The sequence below is a fragment of the Danio aesculapii genome, chromosome 7, assembly GCF_903798145.1.
Source record: "Danio aesculapii chromosome 7, fDanAes4.1, whole genome shotgun sequence".
In the NCBI taxonomy this organism is placed as follows: Eukaryota; Metazoa; Chordata; class Actinopteri; order Cypriniformes; family Danionidae; genus Danio; species Danio aesculapii.
The window spans coordinates 31560874-31574033 of record NC_079441.1 but is presented as its reverse complement, the minus strand read 5'-3'; the positions used below and the strand labels follow the sequence as shown (position 1 = coordinate 31574033).

General features: G+C 36.2%; 2 protein-coding genes across 3 annotated transcripts in view; both read left to right on the top strand.

Annotated features, from left to right (window-relative positions):
* cd81a (CD81 molecule a) overlaps nucleotides 1–5044 on the top strand; it is a 43163-nt gene extending 38119 nt beyond the window's left edge. The window contains exon 8 of the mRNA XM_056461631.1: nucleotides 2071–5044. Coding sequence (XP_056317606.1) covers nucleotides 2071–2133 — 63 coding nt within the window. The 3' untranslated portion in view covers nucleotides 2134–5044. The remainder of the gene's footprint in view (nucleotides 1–2070) is intronic.
* A 2924-nt stretch (nucleotides 5045–7968) lies between these two features.
* Nucleotides 7969–13160, top strand: part of pkp3b (plakophilin 3b) — a 50467-nt gene continuing 45275 nt past the window's right edge. Inside the window, exons 1-2 of one of the 2 annotated variants that reach the window (XM_056461630.1) lie at nucleotides 7969–8088; nucleotides 10118–10265. In XM_056461630.1, the coding sequence (XP_056317605.1) occupies nucleotides 8062–8088; nucleotides 10118–10265 (175 nt within the window). In that variant the 5' untranslated portion in view covers nucleotides 7969–8061. Of the gene's footprint in view, nucleotides 8089–9842; nucleotides 10266–13160 lie in introns of those variants that run through there. The other variant, XM_056461629.1, reaches the window with a different exon arrangement.

Here is a 13160-nt window from a genome sequence, read left to right as displayed (position 1 = left end):
TGTCTTTATCAGTTAATAAACATTCTTTTAACATTACACTATCAGGCCCAAAACTGTTTACACTGTAGGATGCATCGGCAACAGGGGATTTCACATTGCTTGACTTTAGAATATGAAGAATCGCAGACAACTTTGTCTCAGTCTGAAAACTACGTCTCTCACAATCAAACACACATGAGAAATGACATGGAAACAACGCGAGGCCACGTAGTAAATCTTTTTTTATTAACTACATGATGAAAAAGAAGCCTTTAGTGGGGTAGAAAATCTACTTATTTTGCTCACCTTGGTTTTGAAGTGAATTAGCAATTTCTCCTAAACTTTTTTCTTTTTTGACCCTGTTGTGATATTGCTCAGATGACACGTCAAACACACATGGGTGCTGCTGCCAAATTTATACTAGTTTTTCCTCCATTTCTTGGGTCCAAAAAGACTGAGAAGAAGCGCTTTTAACTTCTTCCCAATCCTCCCACTGGCCTGCAGGTACCCATACTAGTGGAAGCTGCTCTCCCATTGGCTGTAGGCGATCGACAATGTTATTTTCAATCAGAACACATTTTACAGGGCATGATTTGAATCGCCAACAGCTCCAGATATTTAGCATGCCAAATATCTCACGGGTGTCAGCGATTCATCTGCGATTCTCTCATATCCCGTTTTTGATAGTTCACACTGTGTGATTGTTTCTCATGTGAACGAGTACCGATTTGCTTGTGATTTCGGGCATTTGTTGGTGATTTCTCAAAACCTGTCGGCGAGTCAAAATCTGGGCTGAAATCATGCAGTCTGAACTTGGCATAAGTGAGCAAAGGTCTTTCTCACACTCACACACGCAATACTCCAAATAACCCAAAATATAACCCAGAAACAACGTTTTTTTTCCAACTGCAATTGATGATCAACAGTAAAAATGACAAATTTTACCGATTGTCTACAGGGAAAACCACCAACAATAAGGAATGCATGATTATATGGTGTCATTGTTTTGCAATCAATTAATGTTGTTATAATGGAAGTCAATGGGGCAAAAAAGCCGCTAACATAACGAAAAGGTAGTAAATTTGCCCACAGTGTATTGTTGACAAAATATGTGACAAAATAATATTTGTCACCAAAAATCATCCCATGTGCTGAAACAGAGAAAGTTGTGGTCAAATTAAGACTCAAAATCACTTCAGAGTGGATACAAACAGCACACAAAGGCTAGTTGTTGTTTAGAGTAACGCAAAAATCGCCTCACCCAAAATCTCCGCTCCATGTACGTTCTGCTTCCGCAGCTGAACAATAGCTCTGTAAACATTTCATGTCCTTTAAAGAGAGATAATATGGAACATATACAAACTTGTATTAATCTGTAATAAATCTGTCGAAATGGACAGCATTCAAAACATCTGCTTTACAATGTCGTCCACCATGTTGGCCGAATTAATTAGTTTAATTAGTAGAATGACTGCATCACATGACTAAAATGCGTCATCGTTTTCGAAAGCTTCCGTTCTTACAGTCCATACTGCTACACAAAAATTACATTTTCAAATTCATCCAGGGGCATCATGGTGGCGGAGTGGGTAGCACGATCGTTTCACAGCAAGTGAGTCGACTGGGTCAGTTGGCATTACTGTGTGGAGTTTGCATGTTCTCCCCGCATCCGCATGGGTTTCCCCATAGTCCGAAGACATGTGGTATAGGTGAATTGGGTAAGCTAAATTGTCCGTAGTGTATGTGTGTGAATGAATGTGTATGGGTGTTTTCCAATGATAAATTGCAGCTGGAAGGGCATCTGCTGTGTAAAACATATGCTGGATAAGTTGGTGGTTCATTCCGCTGTGGCAATCCCAGATTAATAAAGGGACTAAGCTGAAAAGAAAATGAATGAATGAGTTAATTCACTTTGGACAGCGTTTTCAGAAAGATAAGTTATCGTTTCCTAAAAACACAGCGTCTCAGTGTAGACGGAAGTCCAAAATGGTGAGAAAAATGTGCATTTTTAAATGAAAAGGCATTAGTGTGGACATGACCTTTCTTTCTACAACCATTTGACTCTTATTTTGCCTTTTTTTCTCTCTCCAGATCTTCGAGATGATCTTCAGCATGGTGCTTTGCTGCAGCATCAGGAACAGCCCTGTTTATTAAAACAGAAGGGCAAGATATGACCTTTAAAACATCAGCCAAAAAATAATTTTGTTTTATATCTACCATCTCCTATTTTGTTTTGTATCTACCATTGTTTCCTAATATAGTCGCTCCAATTCCTGAAGTCGCAGATCAATTTTTGTGCATTTTATTTGTCGAAAAGTGGCGGTGGAACAACCAACAACTAGTCAGCTATCGTTTACGCTGTAGTTGATGACTAGCTTTAACTGTAGACTTATAAACACGCAGAGTACATTATCACATGAAGGATGGATACATTTATTTGCTTGTAGTTTTTTTGTGTGTGTTAACTGTTAAGTACCGCTATTGCTTTGGAGTTACTATTATTCTTTTTCGTATGTATAAACTGTATATATTTGCAGGCCTGTGCGGCTCTTCGCATGAACCTCATATTGAACCCTCTTTTCCATCTTCCTCTCTGAGACTGCTGTTTGTATGTACTCGTCTCTTCCTGAGAAACCACTAAATAAACAGTGTTAGTTAGGTGAGAGTAAGCCAGAATATGGTGCTTTTTTGTTGGAAGTGAGAGTACAAGGATTAAGAATGTTTGAAGGCCCAGGTACACGGGATTTCCTGAGTTCAGTCTTCCACATCGTTGAAGTACACTTCATTATGAGCAAGCAGATAAACGCATTCGGCTCGTGCGACCAACCTAGTGGACCACTGGTTTCAAGTGTTTAAATTACTCGTACAGTAAAACAATCAGGCTATGTATATGAGGCTGAACGGGACGTGGATAAGGGAAGTATACTTTCAGCTTAACTTGGCCAAATCCCAGTTGGCACTCCTAATGGCAGCAGCCATTTTACGTGCACAAGACCACAAGTGCAGATGAAGTGTGCCATTTGAGATTGGGCCTTTATAGAAGTTGATGAGCACTGTGTTGTTTGCTTTTTGCACCATTCCTCTTTCAGTAGAGCTCAGAGAGGGCAAATCTTTAAGATATAATGAGTAGAAGTAAAAGTCGGTGGCTTTTTGTGACATAATGTTGATAAATTGTGGCTGTTTTTTAATTTTTAAAAAAAAATTTACAATTTGGACTGAAATACTCTTTTAAAATATAAAAATATATACAGTATACTATGGAAGTCGGTGGGTAACACATTTTTTTTAATGCATGCTAATATTGTTACATAGAAAACCATACATATGTAAAGTTATACTCAACTTTAGTCTAAAACCTGACAATAAACATCAAAATTATCACTCAAATATGCTTTTGAATAATATTCTTTAATAGTTTCAAATGTAAGTACATTCAAGTGTGTATTTTGATCTTTATTTTAGGTGCCTCATGGGTAAAGAATCCAGATTAGTTGTTTTTTTGTTCAACATTTTGCCACAGATGCTGTCTGATGAGCTTAACTTGTGAATTAGCGTTGAACCTGGAATTTTCCTTTTAAAGGTGCTGATCTTTCATCATTCAGTAAATTCGGAGCTACGTTCTTCCATACTACTCTTACTGTTTCTGCCATTCAAAGACAGGCTAAAATATTAAAGGGATAGTTCACTCAAATGAAATCCGTCATCGTTTACTCAGCCTTGGCTTGTTGAAAACCTATTCAAGTGTCCTCTGTTGAACACAAAATAAGTTACTTTGAAAAACACTGGTAGAACCAAGTGACTTCCATAGTCATTTTTATTATATGGAAGTCAATGGGGGCCAATAAGCAGCAATCTTTACAATATCATCTTTTGTGTTCCACAGAAGATACTTATTAAGGTTTAAAACCACATAAGAGGTCGTTTTCATTTTTGGGCTGGCCTATCCCTTTAAGAAAATGGTTCTGAATTCAGAAAGTGTGTTCCTTATATGTATGTGAGATCACATAGGTGAGAGAGAGCTGATGAATATCCACAACCTCTTGATGCTGATTAAGCTCAATATACAGTTATGTAATGTGTTTATCTGCATGTCTGTCATACAAGGCGTTAGACTTATGTACTGCCCCGGTCACTAAAGTTCTGCTCCTATTTACAATAAGCCAAGCCATAGAGAGGATTCATACATACCTACTAGCCTTATAAAATGAGACACCCTATCCCTTAATCACTTAGATGGCAAATCCAGGTCGATTCTGATGGAATCATCTATGCTGTCATTGCTGTAATGTGCTACAAAATCTCTAGACTAGAAAATCCAAGGATGTTTGTGTGAATGTACACGTGTGATATCTGTTGACGGTGAGCTCAGAAGGATAAGCTTTGTTGTTTATACGATAGACAAGCTCTTTACTCTTCACTGCCACCTCTATCACAGATGTAGAGTCTGTAATACCATGCCACACTCGCTAGGTGGCGTTCAAATACTACTCGACTGGTGACTACACGCCATTTCTTAAGCCTGTGTACATGTTTTTCGTGCACTTCTTCTAGACCGCATTATTAGGACGCGCCCCATCCTTGATGAATAAACACAATCAGATTTTTGATTTTACTACATGCATTATGCAACCTTGTCATGTTAACACATTTTGCCTATGCTGATATGCTTCAAAGTGTCTTGTAATATGTACAGCTATATAGTATACTAATTACCATGTAAAGACAATGTATGCCTTTAATTGTGATAACTTTTTCTGGTACTTGTCAAGAAAAAAAGAAGAACCTCAGAAATGAAGCATGTAAGAATTGTACGGGGTCCTGACATGTTAAGCATGATCTCTAACTACTAAATATTATGAAGGAAAAAATGAAATAAAACAGGATCCAGGTATTTAAATATTCTGGTCTGTTATTAAATATAGCATTTGTGTTGAAAGGATCTCGTATTATTTGATACCCAATTGGACAGATGTCAGTTGAAGCTCTTTACCAATTATACCTATTATACATTTTGGTCTGGTTTTGTTGCCCAAATATGTAGGAATTAAATGTATTTTACAAATAACGCGGTGTTTTGTGTGCTTTTATATATGCCTTGTCTGTTTGTTAATGCTGTTTATTCTTGTCATTTATTTTTTCATAAACAAAATCAGCGACATGTTATTTTCCATTAAGGGAAACATAACATATATCTTTGATATATTTAACATATTCCCTATAAAAAAGAAGTGCAATCCGAAATGTTCTTTTAAAATGAGCATTTTTCTCAACCTCATGTGTTTATGTTCAGTTATTTCGCATTAAAGGCCATGAAAATAATCTTGTATTTTCCATACAAGTGAAATTAGTGAACATGCACATAGGAACAAGCATGGAAAAATTGTAATTTTAGAAGAAAATCTCAGAAGGCATGGTTTTTTGCATCTGAACTCTTCATATATTTTAGAATTAGCCTCTCTAATGGGGCACAATTAGCCCCTAATTAACGCATGATCCCCCTGAAGAACATAAAAACAAGATGTATGGGGGATCAACCCTTTAATAGTATGATATAGCTCTCTGATGTCTTAAATATTAATAATTAAAATGCATAACATAAATACATTTGACACACCCATCCCCCCCCCTCTCACACGGTTGTGATTGCATAATCGTGCCAATCAATGTTAGAAAAAATATCACTCAACAGCCTGAAACTGGCAGTATGAGAGCACCGATAGACATCTTAAGTATTCACAAAACACGGTTCTTGTAAAATAGATATCTGCATGTAGCCTTAAAAAAAGAAATTAGACACATAATTTGCACTCAAAAAACCTACTTATTTTAAATGAGCTGAAACAACACAATTCTAGAGATTTCATTGGGACAACTTATTTTTTTATGTTCAATCCACATAAATTCCACATAAAGTGTTAAGTCCAATCCACATAGTGTTAAGTTAACTTAATCGATTTGTGCTGGGCATTTTTTACAGTGTGTATAGTTGGACCGACAGTAACCCCTAAAATAGTCACAAAATCCCTCTAAACACTGAAAACGTATACATTTTATTAATTAATGTGATGTAATTTAAATACCCACCTACCCCCCATACACCCCCCCTCCCCCATCGTCAATAATTCGCACACTGTTTCAATTTACTATGATATTTTATGTCAAGCTGCTTTGACACAATCTACATTGTAAAAGCGCTATATAAATAATGGTGAATTGAATTGATAATTCGCACATATAAATATTAGAAATTTGAAGAAAAAAAAACACTAAACACTAAAAATAAAATAAAACTAAACTCCAGGGCTACATGTTGATTGCTCTTGTTGTAATTGGGATAATTAGAGAAAATGTCTACATGTGCAAAACGTGGCTCAGTGACAAAATTATGCAAGTTATAATCACTGAAGATGACAAATTAACCTCGCACTGTACTTGCATCAGTGCCTACTTCGCTTGTAGAATCCAGCCAACAGGTTAGGCTGCTAAATTAAACGCCTCTGGGTGGATTCCGTTCTGAAGGACTCATCCCTATGCCCTGATCCCTTCGGAGAGTCCCTTTGAATGAATAGATTAAAGCATATGGACGAGTCCCTCCGAGTTGAGTGCAGTGTGTGGCACTAAACAATTTCCCGCAGTGTGCTTCAGTTGTATTTTTCAAAATCTTTCATTATAAACGGCCCTTTGGAGTAGTCAGTTTTGATCACTTCGGTTTGGAACAATATGATTTTTTTTCACTCTGAAGTGCCCTTCAGAGGCCGATATATCTCGTTTGGAACACATCGTCTGATTGGCTAATTACATTTAAAAGCTCAACAGAAACGAGTCTGGTTGGTCACAAGGCTCAGCGCTGCAAAAAAGGACACATCAACCATTTGAAAATTGTTTTTTAATCGCGACAGCTGTAGTGGTTTAAATGTATTTTTCATTGTAACATGGTGCTTCCCTTTTGGAGGTACAGACGTGGTTATGGTCCGGGAATATAAATTTCCCTCTCCTTACTGTAAAGACAGTTCAGTTTTGTATCTTCCTTGAAAACAAAGAATTTTATTTTGCTGTGAATGTTCTATTATGTTTGGGGAAATTCTTTATTCACAAATGCAGATGGTTCAAATCTACTCCTAACTTTAATCAGTGGTTGAATGAGGTAAAACTTCTTTGCAAATCTGAAAAAGTGGTGAATGATAAAAAACCATTAAGCTTATCTATTTCCTGGACTTTTTAAAGCTAATTTAATTTTCAAAGTCCCTTTATTGTTTTTATTTTATCTATTTTATTGAAATTTATAAAAAAAAAAAAAAAAAATTCTTGAGGAGCTGCATATTATGTTTGCCTATTTTATTACTCAACCTTGAGATGTCAGTATGTAATATTGTAAGTAAGGCCATTTTATTTGTATGTTCAGCTTGACACAATTCAAAAAAATTTAAATGTTGAGGCATTTTATTTGCCCCATATTGTTGTATTATTTTAGTGGCTTTTTGACAAACTGTCAATAGGCTATGGCTTCATTAGCCTACTCACAAAGATTTCATATTCATGTATCAGCAAATTCTTCTGTCAGTTATAAATTCTATTGCTTATCTAAAGATAGTAACCAAAGGTGTAAACCCGTTAAATAATTTCTGGACTGCTGCATTGGGTGTGTCTCTGAACTCTGGGCCTCTCTTTGTTTGAAACAAAAGGCTTTGGCCGCTCATTTCCAGCAATATGTGAATAATGTAGATTAATGCATTCATTATGAGTCAGTGATATAGTCATTCATACTGTCATAGAAAATAACATTTAGATCAGCTGGACTGAAAAAAATAACCTCAAATTTCATTCAGCCTGTTGACTAAACAGTTTTGCTCTCCACCTCAAAGTGTGTTTTTTGTGGCCTAACATTTTTCCTCCAATCGCTTTTCTTAGGATTAACTAATGTTCCTGGGAGGAGGGATGATGTAAGGACATTTTTGGGTGGGTAACACATTTTCAGTTACTCCTCTTTGAACAGGATCTTTAAGACAGGAGAAAAGAAACAAGCAATATAAGCCTAAAAGGATATTGTGAGGCTACATTCAAGGGGAGAAAACATTTTTAAAAATGAAACCAAAGACTTCTGTATCAGCGGTGAGTAAATATTTTCAGATTTGTCTATGTGTTTTGATTGTAACTTTACCTTAATCTGATTGTAATGCATTAATATGTGCACCTTTTGTAAAGTTGCTTTGAAACAATACTTATTGTAAAAAGCACTATACAAATAAACTTGAATTTAATTGAATTTTAGATCATAAATAGCCTAGATATAATGCTAAAAATAGATAGATAATAAATCATGCTAAATTTATTATAAGAAACATTCAAGCTCCCCCAAAGGAACTTAGTCCTTTTAAAAGTTTAATTAGTTTAAACAAATAACGTTTTCCAGAGATGGGTTGTGGCTGGAAGGGCATCCGCTGCGTAAAACAAACGCTGGATAGGTTGGCAGTTCATTCCGTTGTGGCGGCTCCAGATTAATAAAGGGACTAAGCCGACAAGAAAATGAATGAATGAATAAACAAAATATATGCAAAAATGCAAAAATACAGGGAAATTAACAATGCATACATGATGGTAGATAGTGACACAATACTTTGATCCGTGAGTCAATGGTGAGGTGATATAAAGATTAAATTCTTTATAAAAGTTCTAATTACATAAAAAGCATATTTTATGCATTTATGTGTCTTCCATCATTCAAAAATATATTTCTACACTATTAATTCTGACCTGCACTTTTTAGCATGTACAAAAATGAGTGATTATACTAAACTGTATTTTTAAATTTGTATAAACATTTTGCTGAAAAATTATTAAAACCTGGTGATTTGATAGTGGCAAAGTGTGCATTTAAAATCAAATATTCATTCTAAATTAACCTGACAATAATTTTGGCATAGTGGGTGTTCTCAGAAGGCCTAAATCATATGTATAAATGCATAATTGTTTTTAATGCTTATTTATTTAATTGCTTATAGCTTTCTTAAAGGAACAGTTCACCCAGAAATGAACATTTACTTACTGTATACTCACCCTCAAGTGGTTAGAAATATTTATTCTTCTGCTGACCACGATATTTTGAAGAAAGATACCATTGACATCCATAGGAAAAACAAATATATGGTCACCAGCATTTTTCAAAATAACCCTTTTGTGCTCAACAGAAGAAAGAAATTCAGACTGATTTGGCACAATAAATTAGGATAGAATTTTTTTATTTTTTGGGTGAACTACAGTGTATCCGGAAAGTGTTCAACTTTTTCCACATTTTTTAATGTTAGAGCTTTATTCCAAAATGGACTAAATTTATTTATTTCCTCAAAATTCTCCACACAATACCACCATGATGACAATGTGATAAAAGAGTTTTTGAAATTGTTGCAAATTTATTAAAAATAAAAAATCAGAAAAATCACACGTACAGATAAGTATTCACAGCCTTTGCTCAGTATGCCTGAAAACATATAAAGCCGCGGTCTTTAACCACCATCATAATATAGTATCATTGTAAAATGAAATCCGAGAAAACCATGTTAACCTATGTTAAATGCATGGCTACATCGAAAAAAAAAAGATGGGCTTAGGCTATATTGCTTTTAATGAAATCACAGGGATTTATTTGGTTATTTTTCTTTGATATATTTTTTTCAGTGCATGGTACTTATAGATGAGGGTTGAATAGGGAGCAGACAGTGTACTGCTGACCTCATATTATAAGAGTCTGATAATAATGCATATCTCAGCGCTGAGAGCAGAGTCAGCGAGTGTTTGAGGAGGCCCCGCCCCCGCCCCGCTTCCCCGGCCCGCCCCGCCCCTCTCTGCTTCACACAGTCCCGCACAGCTGCACAGATCAAGTGTACGAGACGCGCTCTTCATCTGACCTGCGCTTCGGGCACTTTTGCCTTCATTCGATATCGGAATACTTCTAGAGGAACATTCGCGGGAGGAGATAAAACATAGTTTCCATAGGAATAGGGATTTCCGAGAACTTTTCCGACCCGTAGAAACAACTAGTTTGGATTAGTATTGCGGTCAAGCTAATTATTGGAGCGAGTTTTCGGACTTCATAATGAGCGCAGTTGCGGCCACTGAGGGCCTGTTCTTCTCTGCTTTACAGCCCAACACCTCGGTCACCACGTATGCGATCCCGACGGATGATCACCGCAGGAGGGATCAACTGTCTAAAGTGAGACGCGTCCAGCAGCAGGTCCAGCAGCGCATGGCGGAGAAATCCGCATCCTCATCCCGACTCAACGCCTCCACAGGTGAGGACGCAACCTGTTGATGATCCGCTGCGAGCATCATGAGCACCTGTGCTATTGTTCTGAAGTCTGACAGCAATATGAACTTGAGTTTTGGGAAAACTTTTAAACAGTAAATTATAGGCCTAATTCTGATGAAAAACTTTATCAGAAACATAATGCACCTGCCAAAACGGTAGGAATTCTGCTAACACTACAATATGGTTACAGTTGTTGACATTGCATTAGTTAACATGAACAAACAGGGATAACACAGCATGTTTGTTTTATTCAAAACACATAGCTTCATAATACATTAAAAAAGCCAACTTTTTAGTATCTTTAGTTTCAAGAGGTCACGCTAAGCTGATGATTGATTATAAGCTTATTTGGCATGCTGTCCGGGGAGAGAGCCCTGAGCTCATAAGATCCTCGAGCCTGTGGCTCCTTCCCGTTTGCAAGGCGAGAGGGGAGTTTGAGCTGAGGTAGTTCTCAAGAACTCCCCTGCTGTAGTAGCTAATAAACAGATAGTGATTGCTCTTAAGAGATAACTACTTACTACAGGTAGGTGCATGTCTATGGTGCCGATTTAGATTAGTCGATTAACTTAAGTTGCATGTTTTTGGACAGTGGGAGGAAACCGGGGAACCCGGGGGAAACCCACATGAGCACGGGGAGAACGTGTAAACTCTGCACAGAAACGTCAGCTAGGACTAGAACCAGTGACGTTCTTGCTGTGAGGAAACAGTGCTAACCACTGGGCTACCGTGCCACCCATCTAGGAAAGGAGGAGTAGGGGTGAAAGGGAGGATTCTTTAAAACAAATATGACTGTTATATGGAACTTAGGGTATTTATATTGGCTTAGGAATCATCTGATTGTTGAATCATAAATTGGATAATGCGGGACCAGCCGCAAGCAGTCATAAGCACGCAATCCTCTCGAAATTAGTTTATAAATAAACTTCACTTAAGTAACCAGCATTTACTACTAGCTTATTATCTGCTCTTTATTAGGATTATCTGTTAGTGTTTATTGGCACTTAAAAAAATTATCTTATTTTACATCTCAATCCTACCAATACCTAAACCCCACTACTTATAAGTAGCTAATTAGTAGTTTATTGAGCTAAAAGTCTTAACTTGTTGTTGTTTTTTAATAGCACGAATTGTACATTAAAATAGTTTGACCCAAATTTTATACATAGACATTAATGCAAAATGAACAGTAACACCAATAATTATAATTTCAAAGGTTTATAAATGTAATAACAAAAAAAATAGCTTATTATTAGTTCATGCTATGGATTGTTAATAATTATTCTAAAGTGTTGACTATACTAGAAGTTGAAGGAAATGTCCATAATGTATTGGTTATTTTCTGTCAAGATGTTTTATAATTGAATGAAATGGTCTGCTATTTTGTAATAAATCCGTATTAGAAATGTTGTGGCTCATAAAATATGCTAATACAATACAATACAAAACAATATTTATTTATAAGGCACATTTAAAACAACCAATGTTGACCAAAGTGCTGTTCATATGAGTACTAAAAACAGAGAAGAAAGCAGAATATAAAAGAAACATTTAACAAATAAAAGCAATTTAAAAACTATAAAATACACAATAACAAATGCAGAATAGTATTATATGTTTGAAAAATGCAAGATCTGAAGTAGTCAGAAATGAATTGACAAATGTTCAGAATAGTTGAACTTACGAACACAATAGCTCTGGGTGACACTGATATGATTTGTTTTGCATTAGTATGCAAATATCTGTTTAGTCTGTTGGTCATGGTCATTGCTTTTCCTGCAGGTGCTCATATGAGTTCTCCGGCATGCTTGTTTGTAGCTTGAATAATGACGTGGACAAAAAAATCCATTAATTTAGTTTGCTTTTAGTTGGATTCTGTTCTGATGTGTTGCTGGGAACCCCCTTAAATAGTACAGTGTGTTTTGGAACAACTGATATCCTGATGTTTTCCTGAAAACTGGACAATCACATTGGCCGGCAGAATGGAGTTAGACTTGTAAACGTTACATAAGCTTGTATGAATGGAAAGCCAGCCCATTGTACTATAATGAAACCTTGACAAGATATATAGTGGCTTTCAAATGCAAATGTGTAAAATGGATCACTCAACGCAAGTGATTTAGAGATGTAAGCTATTGTGAGCCACTGTGTGTGTGGATGTTTGTGGAGGAGGAGTTTAGACGACCCGTGGGAACGGTATCACTTTCCTCTCTGGCTTAGAAACGCAGGTAGAAATTAGGGCAAACCACACTCTCCATCTCCTCAACACTCCACCCCCACTGCCCCATGTAAGTGCTCCTTTCTTCTGAAATATATCTTTGCTAATGGCAGAGAGAAATGTAAGTCGGACATTAATGCAAAATCACAAAAGAACAGAAGTAGCAACCTACAAAACCAATATAATATGCATTCTTTAGACAAATTATCATCATCAAATTAGGTTTCTTCAGATAGCTTTCATATTTTTGTCACTGGGAATGTTTATGCATTGACCCAAACAATATTTTAACAATTACATTAACACAGATTATAATTTGTGTATCTGATACTCGCCAGAAAAGGTATCCTCAAATGCACCAAGCTGGCACGCTTACATGTTTAGTTAAGCTAAAAATAATGGCTGTTTGTAAATAAGTTACAATTTGAAAGTTAAAATGTATAGATGTTTTAAGAAATTAATCATTTACCTGTCGGCAGTGTTGACAGTCTGTGTAGTTTGATGTTTGGAGGAGAACAGATATGAGGCATTTCGACTGTTAAAGATTTAAAAAACAAAACAAAAAGGTATAGAATAAAAATACATTACTCTAAACCAGGGGTCAGGAAACTTTTTTCAGCAAAGAGACATTTCTGATATATATATATGCATGTGTGTATGTGC